At 44.7% G+C, this 18,834-nt stretch overlaps 1 protein-coding gene across 1 annotated transcript in view; it reads left to right on the forward strand.

Annotated features, from left to right (window-relative positions):
• Nucleotides 1-17,528, forward strand: part of LOC124803403 — a 35,032-nt gene extending 17,504 nt beyond the window's left edge. The window contains exons 3-4 of the mRNA XM_047264586.1: nt 1,828-1,971; nt 17,028-17,528. Of these exons, the coding sequence (XP_047120542.1) occupies nt 1,828-1,971; nt 17,028-17,528 (645 nt within the window). The remainder of the gene's footprint in view (nt 1-1,827; nt 1,972-17,027) is intronic.
• Nucleotides 17,529-18,834: the final 1,306 nt, after the last annotated feature.

The raw sequence follows: 18,834 nt of genomic DNA on the forward strand, positions 1-18,834 counted from the left end.
ACTGTTGTAGCTACTGCTGGTTGTCTGTGGTTGTCTGGTGTTTCTCTTTTAGTGTTTTTATTTTATATTATATTTCAGTATACATCGTGGTAGCGTTTAAGATGTTAATTTTTATTTTTAGATGGCCGCTTTCGATCTTATAAGAAATCACCTTCCTGTGGAGTAGAAAATAACTTAATGGCTTAGTTACAATCGGAACGGGCACTAAAATAGAATAATGTAGTCACAAAGTGCATCTGGTACACCCTTGATGACTGCAGGAACCGTTAGCGTGGAGCAGGTCCATCTGTGCAGGCGTCGAGAATATTGCTAAATACGGCTCGCTTGCCGGAGGTTAAAATAGCTGTAGCCCCGCCCATTGTCTCTTGGATAACGTTACTGGTAGGCAGTGGCCGTGAGAACTGGTTATATTGTACGAAGAACATGTAGTAAGAGTCTAGTCCTTGAGAAAACACCGAAAAAGTTTTGATGTTAAAAGATGACGAAATAAACAGTCACCACCCAATGACAGTGCTCATTTAAACGTGAGCTGCCTTCTGGTAAACGTAAATGTGCCAAAGACAGTCGGTAGGTCATCAGCTTGATAACTAAGGAGACGATATACGTTACGCCATTACTCAAAGATATTATGAATTTCCATGGCAAGAGGGACACCAGTTACTAACTAAGGCAATGACGTGGAATGCGTAAGTACCGTCAGCTGTCAACACGGGTGCGTTTGTACTGAAATAAACTGTAATATGTTCCTGAAGTTCGCTGTCAAAAAATGGCAACTGCATTCGGATTAAAACAAAATATTTATAATAAGAAATCACGTTCTAATTTCTGTAAACTAGGGCATTACAGCACTGTAATAATACCTGATTGTGTTTACGGAGCAGAAACTTTAATTTGAAACAGAAAGAGGGATACTGAAGAAATTCAAAAGAAAGAAAGATTTTTAGGAAAATATTAGACCCCAAAATTACCGATGAAGAAACTTATAGGCCGAGAAGCAATAAGGAAATAGAAGAATGGATTGTCATAGATGGTGACATGAGAAAATGAAGACTTAAACTTTATGGGAACATTAAAAGAATGTCATCCACTAGGTTGACAAAACAAACAGCAGAATTCTACAAAGACAGACCTAGCCAATTAAATGGATCGCTGAAATTAACGATGATCTTAAAATAGCCGGTATAACTCAGGCAGGCTTTATAGATTCAGACAAAAGACATGTGTCTGGATAGTTGGTCAGAGGGAAATTACAAAACGGATTAGAACACCGTGGTCTGATGAGAGAAAGAGACTTCATTCTGAAAGGATGAAACAAATTTGGACACTAAGGAAGGCAAGCCATCAAACAGGACATCCATTGATTGTACCTCGCGTGGTCCTGTTGGACCCATACGTCAATAGTATTGATAATATTCCTGGAACAACACCCCGAAAAAAGCTTGTATTTTATATTAAGAACTTACATTTGTACATCGAACCACTTTTGTTATTCTACTGTAGAAATCGTAATTACATTAATATGGCACTATTCGTTACCCTAAAGCCACAAATAAAAAACTTTAATTTTTTTAAATAAAAAAAATATATATATATAAATCACAACGGCGTCTAGACAAACGGCCGTGAGCTCAAACAAAACCTAGTCCCGAGGCACCTCGGAGCTCTTTTCAGTCTGTCGTGTCACACACTGGCCACACTTAGACCCTTATTGCTTCTAGCTAATGCATCATATTTGAAGACTGCTTGTATTCTTCCATCTATTTATTGCAGACTGGTTATAATTGCTAGTGTTTAGATATTATCTAATACGCCGTATTATGTTGGCAGATGGTGTCGTTTTTGGTGCAATGGAGGCGACTGCAGCGAATGGTGATGAGTCTGCTGGATGCGAAGATACGGTTTCCCGACAATGGAACAGGCGTCCGGGAGAGATACACCAGGACCGCCTATAGCGTCTGGAGGTGGTGGCAGGTCAGTGCTGTCAAACGTTAGTAGTCAGTATCGGGCCAGAGGCGCGACAGCACTATCAGATGATAGCAGTGTGCCCACACACAGATGGTAGCTGCATCGTGGACACAAGGTATGAAAGGGAAACACACCGGCGGAGCTATCATTTGTACTCATGTGATTAATGTAAAAAGGTCTCCTACATGATTATGGGAGCAAGACCGGAATTAACAGGCTTAACCTGGAATGCTAGTTGGAGCTAAACCCAGGGGACATTCCATTTCGGAAATCCTTAGGTAATTCAATATTCCAAGATCCACAGTGTCAAGAGTACAGTGTCTCGAGAATACTATATTTCAGGCTTTACCTCTCACAACGGACAACGCGGTGACTGGGGTCCTTGACTTAAGGACGGAGTGCAGAGATGTTTGAGTAGTTGTCAGTGCTAACAGACAAACAGCTCTGAGTGACACAACCACAGAAATCAATGTGGGACATAGAATGAACGTATCCCTTAGGACAGTGCATCGGAATTCGGTCTTAATGAGCTGTGGCAGTAGACGACCGGCTCCAGTACATTTGCTAGGAGCACTACATTGCCTGTAGTGCCTCTCGTGGTCTCGTGGTCATATCGGCTCGACCACAGACGACTGGAAAACCGTGATATGATCAGATGAGTCCCGACTTCAGTTGGTAAGAGCTGGTGGTATGGTTCGAATGTGGCGCAGTCCCCACAAAGTCATGCACCAAAGTTGTCAACACGTCACTGTGCAAGCTGATGGTGGCTCCATAATGTTGTGGTATGGTGTGAACCGATCATTGAATGGAAATGGTTGTTTTCGGCTACTTGGAGACAATACGCAGCCATTCATGGATTTCGCTTTCCCAAACAGCGATGGAATTTTTATGGATGACAATGCCACATGCCACCGGACCACAACTGTTAGCAATTGATTTGAAGAACGTTCTGGACGATTCGAGCTACTGATTTGGTCATCCACATCGCCCGACATGAGTCCCACTGAACATTTATGGAACATAATCAAGAGATCAGTTCGTGCACAAAATTCTGCACTGGAAAAGTTTAGCAGTTATGGACGGGTATAGAGGCAGAACGGCTCATTATTTCTGTAGAGGACTTCCAACGACTTGTCGAGTCCCTGTCATGTCGAGTTGCTGCACTACAACGGGGAAAAGGAGGTCTGAAACGAGATTAGGAGGGACCCCGTGACTTCCGTCACCTCACTGTACCACTACAATCGTAGACAGATACACGAAAACAGCAACACATCTCGATTCCTCACTGTGTCATTCTGCTTTTTTCGGGAGTCCAAGTAATGATGCGAGCCATATATGATAAATTTAGTGGACTACGATGTCGACAGTGTGAAATAGGGAACTTCGTGTTGGACCATGGATCGCATGCGGATGGCCGAAGTGGTTGTGATTAACAGCTCACTATAAGCTGGACATCAGGGTTCGAGTCCCGGTACAGCATAAATTTTCCTGTGTCACTGTAGGGTCGTGGATCTATGAGGTGCGACAATAAAGTAATGAGACTGATTTTCTTTGCAAGATGTGGCAACTTTGCAGGCTTGCGTAGGCACAATATCTTTGACCTTGGTCTATAAGCTGCTTCCAGTCCAAGTAGCACATCGATGCAACTACTCAGTCATGCTGTAATAAGTTAGCACGAGTTTGTGTCTCTAGTAACGGAAATGGTACAGCATAATATTGCGCAACGGTATGCCATTTCCTTTTGTGTTTAACTGGGTAAAAACGTGACGACAACTTACGGTAAGATTCAGTAGGCTTTTGGAGAGGAGGTTACGTCAAGAGCTCAAGTTTTTCGTTGGCATAAAACGTTTATTGAAGACAGAACGATTGTTGAAGATGAAGACTGCAGTGGACGACCATCAACCTCACGGACGGATGTCAACTTGGCCAGGGTGCGTGAACTCGTACAATTTGATCAAAGATTATCCGTGAAAATGATTGCAGAAGAACTGAACATCAGTCAAGAAACGGTTCGTCTAATAATAACTGGAGATCTTGGTATGAGAATGTGCCATCCCATACTGCTCTGTCAGTATAGTAATTTTTCACATCAAAACAAATTTCAGAACTACCACAGCCACCTTATTCACCAGATGTCGCCCTGTGCGACTTTTCTCTATTTCAAAGAGTCAAAACGGCGGCCAAGGGACACCATTTTCAAGATGTTCAAAAAGCTGTAACGAGGGTCTTGGAGGATATTACAGAAGATGACTTCCAGAAATGTTACCATCAATGGCAGAAGCGCTGGAAAAAGTGTGTGCAATCAGAAGGGAACTACTTTGAAGGAGATAACACAAAACTTGACTAAAACGGTAAGCAACATTTTTTTTCACATCAGTCGCATTACTTCATTGTCGCACCTCGTATACCTATACAGCTGACGGCGAGGAATTCGCTGTCAGCGAATTAACTTCGAAGTGTTTCTTATAGCGGTGGATCCTCAACAGTGTCACCTCTTTGAGACATGCATATCAGTCTCTCAGACAAAGGCAGGCTCATGACGATAACAGACACCTAGATTCTTAGGTATTCCTAATGTGGGAATCCAAGTGATATACCGAGAACTGGGTGCATTTTAAAGATGTACACTGTGCGACATATGGAAGCTTGGGTTGGTCCTCGCAACATGTACGGATAACTGCAGTGGTTAAGGCAACCGCTCGCGGTAGGTGGGACATCTGGGTTTGAGTTCCGGTGCGTCACAACTTTTCAAATTTCACTACTGGATAATAGATCTATACGTAATACAGTTGATGTCAAGGAATCGCAGACAGTGTCTTAATTTGAAAACAAATCTTTTTCACATAGCAGGGCAGCTACTTCTCACGGCATTCCGAGGTGTTTTTGTCTTTAACTGACTGCCTTTCGCACAGAATTCCCAGAAGGCGAGTTTTCGGCGAAAAAGAAAGTTCCCTTGAAGTTTGTTTGGCTCGGGGCCCATACTCGACACGCCACGTTAACTATTTCTGGGAATCCTGTCCTGGGTGTGCGTATCTCAGAGCGCGTAACATTGTGTGAAACTGGCAGGAAGGCACCTGGCCATTGCCGGCATTGAAAACAGCAGTAAAGGCGTCAACCACCTCCCTTTAGTATCGCTCCAGCTTGCGGTGTTTCCTATAAAAGTCGTCCTGGAGCCCCCAAGGCGGTCTTCTTAACATTGGGTAACTGATTTTGCTCATGTGGCTTGGCTCTTCGTACACTCTTCTAAGCAAAAGTGAAAATTACACTACTGGCCATTAAAATTGCTACACCAAGAAGAAATGCACATGATAAACGGATATTCATTGGACAAATATATTATACTAGAATTGACATGTGATTACATTTTCACGCAATTTGGGTGCATAGACACTGAGAAATCAGTACCCAAAACCACCACCTCTGGCCGTATTAACGGGCTTGATACGCCGGGGCATTGAGTCAACATGTACAGCTGCCCATGCAGCTTCAACACGATACCACAGTTCATCAAGAGTAGTGACTGGCGTATTGTGATGAGCCAGTTGCTCGGCCACCATTGACCAGAAGTTTTCAGTTGGTGAGAGACCTGGAGAATGTGCTGGCCAGGGCAGCTGTCAAACATTTTATGTATCCAGAAAGGACACTAAAGGGTCTGCAACATGCGGTCGTGGATTATCCTGTTGAAAAGTAGGCTTTCGCAGGGATCGAATGAAGGGTAGAGCCACGGGTCGTAACACATCTGAAATGTAACGTCCACTGCGAACAAGAGGTGACCGAGACGTGTAACCAATGGAACCGCATACCACCACGCCGGGTGATACGCCAGAATGGCGATGACGAATACACGCTTCCAATGTGCGTTCACCGCGATGTCGCCAAACACGGATGCGAACATCATGATGCTATAAACAGAACCTGGATTCAGCCGAAAAAATGACGTTTTGCCATTCGTTCACCCAGGTTCGTCGTTGAGCACACCATCGCAGGCGCTCCTGTCTGTGATGCAGCATCAAGGGTAACCGCAGCCATGGTCTCCGAGCTGATAGTCCATTATACTGAACACGTCGTCGAGGTGTTCGTGCAGATGGTTGTTGTCTTGCAAACGTCCCCATCTGATGACTCAGGGATCGAGACGTGGCTGCACGATCTGTTACAGCCATCCGGATAAGATGCCTGTCATCTCGACTGCTAGTGATACGAGGCTGTTGGGATCCACCACGACGTTCCGTATTACCCTCCTGAACCCAACGATTCCACATTCTGCTAACAGTCATTGGATCTCGACCAACGCGAGCAGTAATGTCGCGATACGATGAACCGTAATCGCGGTAGGCTACAATCCGACCTTTATCAAAGTCGGAAACGTGATGGTACGCTTTTCTCCCCTTGAAAGAGACATTACGACATCGTTTCACCAGGCAACGCCTGTCAACTGCTGTTTGTGTATGAGAAATCGGTTGGAAACTTTCCTCATGTCAGCACGTTGTAGGAATCGCCACCGGCGTCAACCTAGTGTGAATGCTCTGAAAAGGTAATCATTTGCATATCACAGCATCTTCTTCCTGGTCGGTTATATTTCGCGTCTGTAGCACGTCATTTTCGTGGTGTAGCAATTTTATTGGAGAGTAGTGTACAAGCAAAACATCCACCAGTAAAGAGAGGTAATTAATATAGAGGTAGATTTATATCTGACAATGGCCGGTGTTATTCACTGCAGTTATTAGTTATTTATTAAATGACGGGAATTAAGTTCAGACAGTAATGAATGCAAATCAAATTATGATTAGCACATGAGACGCACCTGCACGGAAACAGATTGAAGTTTATCAATATGTTCATTCTTTCGCGTGGTAAGAATGATTGTTCGGAAACTTCCGTTTTAGGTCTAATTTCCCGTTGCGGTCGTTTTGCGAGATGTAAGTGGTAATAAACATGTTGCCTGACACGTAATGTCTCTAATTTTCAACTGTAAACCTCCGTAACACACAACGCCTCTCACAGCACCTGCTACAAAAAAATGGCTCTGAGCACTATGAAACTTAACTGCTGAGGTCATCAGTCACCTAGAACTTAGAACTACTTGAACCGAACTAACCTAAGGACATCACACACATCCATTCCCGAGGCAGGATTCGAACCTGCGTCCGTAGCGGTCGCACGGTTCCAGACTGTAGCGCCGAGAACCGTTCGGCTACTCCGGCCGGCGCACCTGCAACAGGAGATGCTGTGAGTAATCGATTATGTGCATATCACTAGCTTTGTATCTTCTATTAACGTAGCCTTGTTACGCGCCCACGCTGCAGAGCAATATTCGCAAAGAAGTCGATCGAACAAGAGCTTCCTTCGTGGATGGAATATATTTTCTTAAGATTCAGCCAAACGAATACGGCCCCTCGGCATATGAATTTCGTTTATGAAGTCCTTCCTGTTTCGATCGCTCCTGAGGATACTCCTAGAAATTAAATAGTGTTACTGTTTCCACTAGTTATGTTAATCGTACAGTACAGGATTTGTTCTCCTTTGTATATGCAGTACGCTATATTTGTTTACACTAAGCCTCTGTAACATCCGGATTGGCTACGGTCTTCTGGTGTTACTATCACCTTGGGGATAACGGCATCGACCACGAACAGCCTGCTTCTCCATCTTAACAGACACTCCGCAAGCCACTGAACAGTGTATGGCGAAGGGTACATCGGAACAGTATCAATGAATTGTTTTCTTATTCCATTCGCAGGTACTGATAGAGTGAAAAGTGACTGTCTATATACCTCTGCAAGTGCCATAACCTCTCTTATCTCATTCTTCGAAACGCTGCGTCAGGTATACGGTGATGGAGACGTAATGTTGTCACAGCATTCGTTTAAAGTTGTTGTTGTTGTGGTCTTCAGTCCTGAGACTGGTTTGATGCAGCTCTCCATGCTACTCTATCCTGTGCAAGCTTCTTCATCTCCCAGTACTTACTGCAACCTACATCCTTCTGAATCTGCTTAGTGTATTCATCTCTTGGTCTCCCTCTACGATTTTTACCCTCCACGCTCCCCTCCAATGTTAAATTTGTGATCCCTTGATGCCTCAGAACATGCCCTACCAACCGGTCCCTTCTTCTTGTCAAGTTGTGCCACAAACTCCTCTTCTCCCCTATTCTCTCAATACCTCCTCATTAGTTATGTGATCTACCCATCTAATCTTCAGCATTCTTCTGTAGCACCACATTTCAAAAGCTTCTATGCTCTTCTTGTCCTAACTATTTATCGTCCATGTTTCACTTCCATACATGGCTACACTCCATACAAATACTTTCAGAAACGACTTCCTGACACTTAAATCAGTACTCGATGTCAACAAATTCCTCTTCTTCAGAAACGCTTTCCATGCCATTGCCAGTGTACATTTTATATCCTCTCTATTTCGACCATCATCTGTTATTTTGCTCCCCAAATAGCAAAATTCCTTTACTACTTTAAGTGTCTCATTTCCTAATCTAATTCCCTCAGCATCATCCGACTTAATTCGACTACATTCCATTATCCTAGTTTTGCTTTTGTTGATGTTCATCTTATATCCCCCTTTCAAGACACTGTCCATCCCGTTCAACTGCTCTTCCAAGTCCTTTGCTGTCTCTGACAGAATTACAATGTCATCGGCGATCCTCAAAGATTTGATTTCTTCTCCATGGATTTTAATACCTACTCCGAATTTGTCTTTTGTTTCCTTCACTGCTTGCTCAATATACAGATTGAATAACATCGAGGAGAGGCTACAACCCTGTGTCACTCCCTTCCCAACCACTGCTTCCCTTTCATGCCCCTCGACTCTTATAACTGCCATCTGGTTTCTGTACAAATTGTAAATAGCCTTTCGCTCCCTGTATTTTATCCCTGCCACCTTTAGAAATTGAAAGTGAGTATTCCAGTCAACATTGTCAAAAGCTTTATCTAAGTCTACAAATGCTAAAAACGTAGGTTTGCCTTTCCTTAATCTTTCTTCTAAGATAAGTCGTAAGGTTAGTATTGCCTCACGTGCTCCAACATTTCTACGAAATCCAAACTGATCCTCCCCGAGGTCCGCCTCTACCAGTTTTTCCATTCGTCTGAAAAGAATTCGCATTAGTATATTGCAGCTGTGACTTATTAAACTGATAGTTCGGTAATTTTCACATCTGTCAACACCTGACTTTTTTGGGATTGGAATTATTGTATTCTTCTTGAAGTCTGAGGGTATTTCGCCTGTCTCATACATCTTGCTCACCAGATGGTAGAGTTTTGTCATGACTGGCTCTCCCAAGGCTATCAGTAGTTCTAATGGAATGTTGTCTACTCCCGGGGCCTTGTTTCGACTCAGGTCTTTCAGTGCTCTGTCAAACTCTTCACGCAGTATTGTATCTCGCATTTCATCTTCATCTACATCCTCTTCCATTTCCATAATATTGTCCTCAAGTACATTGCCCTTGTATAGACCCTCTATATACTCCTTCCACCTTTCTGCTATCCCTTCTTTGCTTAGAATTGGGTAGCCATCCGAGCTCTTGATGTTCATACAAGTGGCTCTCTTTTCTCCAAAGGTCTCTTTAATTTTCCTGTAGGCAGTATCTATCTTACCCCTAGTGAGATAAGCCTCTACATCCTTACATTTGTCCTCCAGCCACCCTGCTTAGCCATTTTGCATTTCCTGTCGATCTCATTTTTGAGACGTCTGTATTCCTTTTTGCCTGCTTCATTTACTGCATATTTATATTTTCTCCTTTCATCAATAAAATTTAATATTTCTTCTGTTACCCAAGAATTTCTACTAGCCCTCTTCTCTTTACCTACTTGATCGTCTGCTGCCATCACTACTTCATCCCTCAGAGCTACCCATTCTTCTTCTACTGTATTTCTCTCCGCCATTCCTGTCAATTGTTCCCTTATGCTCTATTAAAGTACTTTCTTTAAATTTACCCTCTAGTGTTTCGAGAGAAATACGTCGGATTTTTTACAGGGATTCCCCAAGCTTCTCTGTTAAATTTTTCGAGTGGGGTGTACTAACTTTATATGACCCTTTCTGCATTACGCCGCTTCCAGCACTATCCAGTGGATCACTTACATAGATGCAGCTACTTCGCAGGCCAAACAAAACTTACCACAGCAAAGGGATTTCATCAGTAGTAGTGTTTTGTAAACCACGTCTTTTGCGTAGCAGTTACAATTCCTAAAGTGTCCGACTACGAGTAAAAGTGCGGAATCTGCTATTCTTACATTCTGTTATGTAGTCATTCCTCATTAGGCAGTTACTGTTTCCAGTGATTTCTCTGCAACAATGTAACAGAAGAGTACTGGATTTATTCTTCAATGTATGCACTATGCTACATTTATTTACATCCAGTATCAACTTCCAGTCTCTCTGCCAATCTTCGATCCTCTGCAATTCGCTACAGTCAGCCGGTACTCTATTTCGCTTATCTGTGACCAGCCTTAGCATACTACAATAACAAACTGCCTATTGGCTTCTGTCGCGGGTTCTTCGGCCGACGTTCATCTAATGATTTTTCTGACGTTTCGCCAGCACGAGTGGCTTGTCAAAGCTTCACCCTCCATTGCCGGTGGTGAACTGGAGCCGAGCTCGCGGCCGCAGACTATATGTGTCTGGCGCGCTAACGTCCGAGGACTTCTCCGCGGTCATTTCCGGTGCGGTTCTCCTCTTGCTACCTGCAACGGTCGTTCGCTGCAGTACGGGAAGCCAGGATCCGTTTACCTCAAGGCTTTCCTCTTTCTTGTTGAAACTGTTCGCGTGTTTTTGTATTTCTACAGCTTCTCTGAACAAGCGCGTGTGATACTGCTTCTGTACAGCCAGAACTTACGCGTCGGCGAATTTTATTACGTGGTCGGTCTCATTCAGTGCGTGCTCTGCCACGGCCGATTTCTCCACCTGCCCCAACCTGCAATGTCGCTTATGCTCTTTGATCCTGGTGTTAATTGATCGTCCAGTCATTCCGACATAAACTTTTCCGCATGTGCAAGGTATAGGTATATTCCCGACATTGCAAGTGGGTCTCTTTTCTCCTTCGCCGATCTAAGACACTCTTTGATCTTCCTTGTCGGTTTGAAAATCATCTTTACGCCATGTTTGTGCAATATACGGCCGATTCTGTCCGTCACTCTGGGAATGTATGGCAGAAAGGCCGTACACGACATTTCTTTTTCTGGTTCCTTACTTCGCCGAGTGTTTGGCTCTGTTACACTTCTAATGTAATTTGTGGAGTACCCATTACTCCACGGAAGTTCTGGCTGTAGAGAAGCACTATCACACGCGCTTGTTCAGAGAAGCTGTAGAAATACAAAAACACGCCAACAGTTTCAACAAGAAAGAGGAAAGCCTTAAGGTAAACGGATCCTGGCTTCCCGTACTGCAGCGAACGACCGTCGCAGGTAGCAAGAGGAGAACCGCACCGGAAATGACCGCGGAGAAGCCCTCGGACGATGGCGCGCCAGGTACATATAGTCTGCGACCGCGAGCTCGGCTCCAGTTCACCACCAGCAATGGAGGGTGAAGCTTTGACAATGCCAGCCACTCGTGCTGGCGAAACGTCAGAAAAGTCATTAAATGAACGTCGGCCGAAGAACCCGCGACAGAAGCCAATAGGCAGTTTGTCAACAAGTGGCCACGAAAGCCTTAACAATTTTATACTACAATAAGCAACCTGCATGTGTCTTGTGGACATACCATTACTTTCATATAGATAGAAATTGCTTACAAAACATTACTAAAGGTATAAATGTCGTGTGACTAGGGCCTCCCGTTGGGTAGACCGTTCGCCGGGTACAAGTCTTTCGATTTGACGCCACTTCGGCGACTTGTGCGTCGATGGGGATGAAATGATGATGAGGACAACACAACACCCAATCCCTGAACGAAGAAACTCTCCAACCCAGCCGGGAATCGAACCCGGGCCCTTAGGATTGACATTCTGTCCCGCTGACCACTCAGCTACCGTGGGCGGACATTACCAAAGGTAAAACCGCTTTACGCGATTGGTTGTGGCTGCCATGCAAGCAGCTGCATTCACGTAAATGATCCAGTGGATAGTCTTTATAGCTCCATGATGCTGTGAGGCTCATATCAGACTGTTAGATTCCTTTCTTAAAAGTGACAGAAAAGCTCGTGGAATTGCTGGAAAAAAAGATTTCCGCAAATACCTATTCGGTGGATTTAAATAAACTGCTTTAAAGGAAGACTGTGATACCATTGTGCCACCACCGTCGTATGTCTGACGTACCATTCTTGAGAATGAGATAAGAGAGGTTAAAGCATGTACAGAGACATACAGACAACTATTTTCTTCCTGTACCAGTACATGAGAGTGGAATACCTGAGAAAAACTATAACACTTTTATTACGTACGCTCTGCCATGCACCGTACACCGTGGAGTATGTGATTAGTTTTGTAGTTGTAGGCTGTTCGTGGACGGTGTTGTTTCCTATAAGGGGATAACAGCATCAGAAAACTGTAGTGAGTTGCAGAGGATCAACGACTGGTACCGAGACTGAATGTAAACAAATGTGACGTACTGCACATAGCGAGAAGAAGACATCCTGCACTGTACGACTCACAATATGGTTGAAACAATGACTGCCACATTATACGTAAGAGTAATCGTCAGGAGCGATCTAAAGTGGACTGAATTTATAAGCGAAAAGCCTATGCCATGGGCTCAGATTTGTTTGGTTGAATCGTAATGAAATATAATCCATTCACGAAGGAACAGGGTTACAGATCACTTGTTGAATCGACTTCTTTGCGAAAATTGCTTGTCTGCTTGGAACTATTACCAGGTCACGTTAATACACTCCTGGAAATTGAAATAAGAACACCGTGAATTCATTGTCCCAGGAAGGGGAAACTTTATTGAAACATTCCTGGGGTCAGATACATCTCATGATCACACTGACAGAACCACAGGCACATAGACACAGGCAACAGAGCATGCACAATGACGGCACTAGTACAGTGTATATCCACCTTTCGCAGCAATGCAGGCTGCTATTCTCCCATGGAGACGATCGTAGAGATGCTGGATGTAGTCCTGTGGAACGGCTTGCCATGCCTTTTCCACCTGGCGCCTCAGTTGGACCAGCGTTCGTGCTGGACGTGCAGACCGCGTGAGACGACGCTTCATCCAGTCCCAAACATGCTCAATGGGGGACAGATCCGGAGATCTTGCTGGCCAGGGTAGTTGACTTACACCTTCTAGAGCACGTTGGGTGGCACGGAATACATGCGGACGTGCATTGTCCTGTTGGAACAGCAAGTTCCCTTGCCGGTCTAGGAATGGTAGAACGATGGGTTCGATGACGGTTTGGATGTACCGTGCACTATTCAGTGTCCCCTCGACGATCACCAGTGGTGTACGGCCAGTGTAGGAGATCGCTCCCCACACCATGATGCCGGGTGTTGGCCCTGAGTGCCTCGGTCGTATGCAGTCCTGATTGTGGCGCTCACCTGCACGGCGCCAAACACGCATACGACCATCATTGGCACCAAGGCCGAAGCGACTCTCATCGCTGAAGACGACACGTCTCCATTCGTCCCTCCATTCACGCCTGTCGCGACACCACTGGAGGCGGGCTGCACGATGTTGGGGCGTGAGCGGAAGACGGCCTAACGGTGTGCGGGACCGTAGCCCAGCTTCATGGAGACGGTTGCGAATGGTCCTCGCCGATACCCCAGGAGCAACAGTGTCCCTAATTTGCTGGGAAGTGGCGGTGCGGTCCCCTACGGCACTGCGTAGGATCCTACGGTCTTGGCGTGCATCCGTGCGTCGCTGCGGTCCGGTCCCAGGTCGACGGGCACGTGCACCTTCCGCCGACCACTGGCGACAACATCGATGTACTGTGGAGACCTCACGCCCCACGTGTTGAGCAATTCGGCGGTACGTCCACCCGGCCTCCCGCATGCCCACTATACGCCCTCGCTCAAAGTCCGTCAACTGCACATACGGTTCACGTCCACGCTGTCGCGGCATGCTACCAGTGTTAAAGACTGCGATGGAGCTCCGTATGCCACGGCAAACTGGCTGACACTGACGGCGGCGGTGCACAAATGCTGCGCAGCTAGCGCCATTCGACGGCCAACACCGCGGTTCCTGGTGTGTCCGCTGTGCCGTGCGTGTGATCATTGCTTGTACAGCCCTCTCGCAGTGTCCGGAGCAAGTATGGTGGGTCTGACACACCGGTGTCAATGTGTTCTTTTTTCCATTTCCAGGAGTGTAGATCCAAAGTTAACGACATACACACAATTATTTATTTAGGGGGTCTCCTGTAGTAGATTCTGCGAGAGAAGCGTTCTGCATCATGGAGACGACTTACTTTTGAAAATCCGATAGAGTATGCTCCAAGCAACACAGTACTTCCTCCCACATACATCCCACACCAGGAGATAAGAGCTGCTAATACGGAGGTTTACCGCATATCATTCCTTCCACGCAAAGGGAGTGTGGGCACGTGGTTGTGTGGCTGTGTGGTGCAGGTACCCTCAAACACATATTGTAAGGAGGTATGCGGGTGTTACATATCTGATTTTCGGTACAACCTTTGTATAGACACTAGAATCGACAAGAGAATGCTTTATGGAGCTTCCAGTGTTACAATATGCACATTTGTTTAGTTCCTAACTACTGCAAAAGTAAAGAATTATTTTGTGACTCCGTGTTATCTTTTACACATAAGTTGTAAATGTAATCCTTTCTTCCATGTTTCTTGAGGAATAACGTAAAGTTAATATGATTTGTAATGAAATCTCCTATTGTGTGCACGTGCACTGTCAGAGGAGATGTACGCCAATGTATCTGAAATCCGATATAAAAGGAAATCATATAGACCATTCCGCTACAAAAATGGCTCAAATGGCTCTGAGCACTATGGGACTTAACTTCTGAGGTCATCAGTCCCCTAGAACTAAGAACTACTTCAACCTAACTAACCTAAGGACATCACATACATCCATGCCCGAGGCAGGATTCGAACCTGAGACCGTAGCGGTCGCAGATTCCAGACTGTAGCGCCTAGAACCGCTCGGCCACCATTCCGCTACCAAACAGCACATGAACAAAATGTATATATTAAAACCGTAAATTTTTATATACTGTTAAAGCATCTTAGCACTGTGTGTGAAGAACCTCATAAGAAGATACTTTAAGACTAAGTAATGCTTATCTCAGACGGGATACTAACCAATGTCTATTTATTAGTAACCTAAATTCCTGTACAATCCCCTATTAACTACAGGATACGCTTTAAATAGAATTGTGTAACTTCTGTTATAGATCTCATTCAGTTTTGTACCTCGTCACCCTCTGTCGGTCAGTGAATGCAATAACAATTATTATTACAGTTTAAAAATGTCTGTATGCGTCTGTGCAGAAGAAACTTGGTGGGTTTGCTGCCGTGCAACTGCTAGTTGTAATATGTAAGCCTGTGAGGACAATGCTACAGATTTATTGTGCTTAAATAATGTGTAAACATAACACTACATGACATAAGAACATTTTGTCAAAGAGGATTATGTTCCGTTGTAAGTGGGAGGTGACACCATTTATTGGTACTTTGACCGAGACATTCTACGAGTATTGTGATTTATACACTCAGATACATCGCAGAAGTCAATCATACACAAGAAAGTAGACGTTTACTGTGCAAGTATTTCATCCTCTTAACGTTTGTGACTGAAATGTGTGTAATTCTTTGTACAGGGATACCGAGCTAGAAGTAGTACATATCTGAGGGTGCTGGGATGTTAGTAACATCTTATTCTTGGGAAGCACTGAGACGAATAAGAGACTAGTTAAAAAATTACAGCGCGTTGAAGACTGGCGACCGCTACCTATATGTTCTGTCTCTAACGGCCTTCATGAAGAGAAATTTATCTTTTCCTGCTGGCGGTGGGTGGGACGGAACTTAACGCCTGTTTATCAAGATGAATGGCAAAAGCCCTCTGCACGCACTCACTCGCACTGACAGTTGCGTAGCTGTGTATGTGGCAGGAGGACAATAGTTGCAGTGGTAGCGCACCATGGCGTGATGTGTTGCCTATATGGCCAGCATCAGCACAGCATGGGTGCCACAGGAAGCCTTTCGGGCACTTTGTTTGTTTACAATACAGATGTCGTCACTGTTCCTGTTCTAACCCAGTGGTGGTGGTAATATCACAAATGGGCTGCCAGCAGTGCGGGCCAAATTATTGAAATGTGGAAGCAAGGGAGACCAGTGTGATTCTGTGATGTCCTGCAGTGTGTCTTTTAATACGTACATTTCTAGACAAACGTCCCTGCACATATAGACGTTTTCAGTTTCCTGCTTTCTTAGACATCTCCAGTAACGTAATGGTGTCAAACTCCTCTTAAGTAGCCATGTTTGATTGAGATGTCATAGTGTGTGATAAATTTTCTTAATTAAGACAAGGATATCTTGGAAAAGCATCCAACGAATGTATTGAATCATGAACTGTAGCCATTAAGGTAAGGGTGATGGAAGATATAAAAGCTAGCATGTTACGATTTTAGCAGACAGAGTACGTTCTAAGTGATAATGATGAAGATAAGATTGACATCTAGCAGCTATATTGAGTCATAAATTTGATATCAATGACATAAATATAGAGACTCTCATGTTTTGATTGCAGCTTACATCCTGGTTTAATAAACTGTCGCCATTATGATAAGACAGACATAGTGGGACATAGATTTCTAGCCATTAAGATTGAAAATCTGGCAGCCATGCTGGCTGGGTCACTACCTGCAGTAAGTAGTGTAATGCTTCATCCCCAACTTTTTAATCTCCCATCATTCATACGTCACTCCAGTGCTGTAGAAGATGGGGGCACGTTGGATCCTTGATCCTGTCTATTTGGGATTTCTGGCAGACATGCAGTCTGTGCCAGCATGTACTGCGTCCCCATACGACAGATTGGGTACATTTCGAAAGCTGGCACTAGACGTTAGGTTTACAAAACAGTGGAGAATTAGACAGAACTATGTCAGACTTCTTGTGCTGGATCTGAAGTTGAAAAGTGAACCTCTGTGTTTCAGGCAATGCCAGCGGTGACGGTGGTGCTGTGGATGGGAGACCCACTCATCCAGACCCTCATGTCGCCACCAGCCGAGAACGGCACCAGGCCACTCATCTTCTGGATTCCCGTAGAAGTGCAACATTCGCCTGCCTACGAAATAACCTACGCCATCGAGGCGTTCTGCGTAGGATCTGCTTCGGAGACGAGCATCCTGCTAGACATATTTCTGATAATTCTCTTAGTCTATGCAGCAGGTGAAATAGCTGTTCTCAATGAGAATATCGCTGGAATGAGGCTTTCGAATACTCGTGAGCGAGAAAAAGTAGAGCCAGACAAGGGGATACAAGCTCTAGAAAGGAGTTTTGATGAAGTGAGCATATCACAAACAGCCTACGTGTTCAGCGAGGACAGTTCAGACAGTAAGCGCAATCTTTTCGTTCTGGATAGAAATGACACGTACTGGAAACTACACAGCAGTTTAGTGAAGAACATACGACATCATGAAGTTATTCTAACGTAAGTATCTGTTTCATTTAAGGTCTAAAATATATTGTAACATTTGTGACAACTCACTCATATAAACCATACAAAATATCTGAAAACCAGTTGTGTAACATACATAATTGTAAACACATCTGGTGGGGGTGAGGGAGGGGGGGGGGGGGTGCGGAGAAGGTGGGGGGACGAGCAGTGCTGAAAATATAAGCCTTCTTAAAATCACGTGTATTTAATGCTTAGATGCTGTCTATCAGGTATTCGAGATGTTGCTTCTCAACCCTGTTCAGATGTTCGAGGTGGCTCTCCTAAGGTTTTCAAGTGTGCGATGATGCTTTCTGCAAGCAAGTGTTAACCGGTCACAAGCTGGATCAATCTGGCTGTTATCTGCAGAGGTCACAGCCCACTTCAATTAGTGGGTTACTTCCTTTTTGTGGAAAGCATTCGCTTGGTGAGCATGGTGCGCTTTATCGTGTTTTATCGCCTAAATACGGTCTACAGGACTGGACAAATGCATACAGAATCATGTTGTGATACTGTACTGCATCTTAAAATACCCTCAACATCCTACAAGGTTGGCTCCGTATTCTACGACTATGATCCGGAGACACGCAAAAAAAATGGTTCAAATGGCTCTGAGCACTATGGGACTTAACTGCTGTGGTCATCAGTCCCCTAGAACTTAGAATTACTTAAACCTAACTAACCTAAGGACGTCACACACATCCATGCCCGGGGCAGGATTCGAGCCTGCGACCGTAGTGGTCGCGCGGTTCCAGACTGTAGCGCCTAGAACCGCTCAGCCACTTCAGCCTGCGGCGACACGCAAACCTTGCATTCTCCAGTGGTGAGAACCCACGCCATCAATCCAGCTTATATTTCCGGGGTTTTCTTGTACACCTTTTATGCGAACGATGGTTCTGTGGATTCACAAAGACACCTAGGAACCCAATTGACCGTGGAGCCTGCTGGGTACTGGCTGGCGCGTTACAGCCCGAGAAAACCAACAAGTAATTCTGGCACATTCTGTTAGGGTTACCTGCGAGTATTAGTCGGCGGGTAGCAAACAACTACTGGCAAACACTCCTAGACAGGTACATAGCGTTGTTGCAGTGTGTGCAAATTTTATATTTGTGTCCTCATCTCGTTCCAAATGATCTCTTAACACTCTAAAAGCAAGCCATTCGGACAGTATGTGGAGGTCAGGGATTTCAGCCATTTGGGGGCTTTCCTATATTGGTAGCCATAGGCTGCACAAACTAGAATCGGAACAAAAATGGTACAGAAAATTGAGACGTGTATCACTGTCATTTGCTGGTCGTACCTACTGA

Source organism: Schistocerca piceifrons, chromosome 6 (genome assembly GCF_021461385.2).
Source record: "Schistocerca piceifrons isolate TAMUIC-IGC-003096 chromosome 6, iqSchPice1.1, whole genome shotgun sequence".
In the NCBI taxonomy this organism is placed as follows: domain Eukaryota; kingdom Metazoa; phylum Arthropoda; class Insecta; order Orthoptera; family Acrididae; genus Schistocerca; species Schistocerca piceifrons.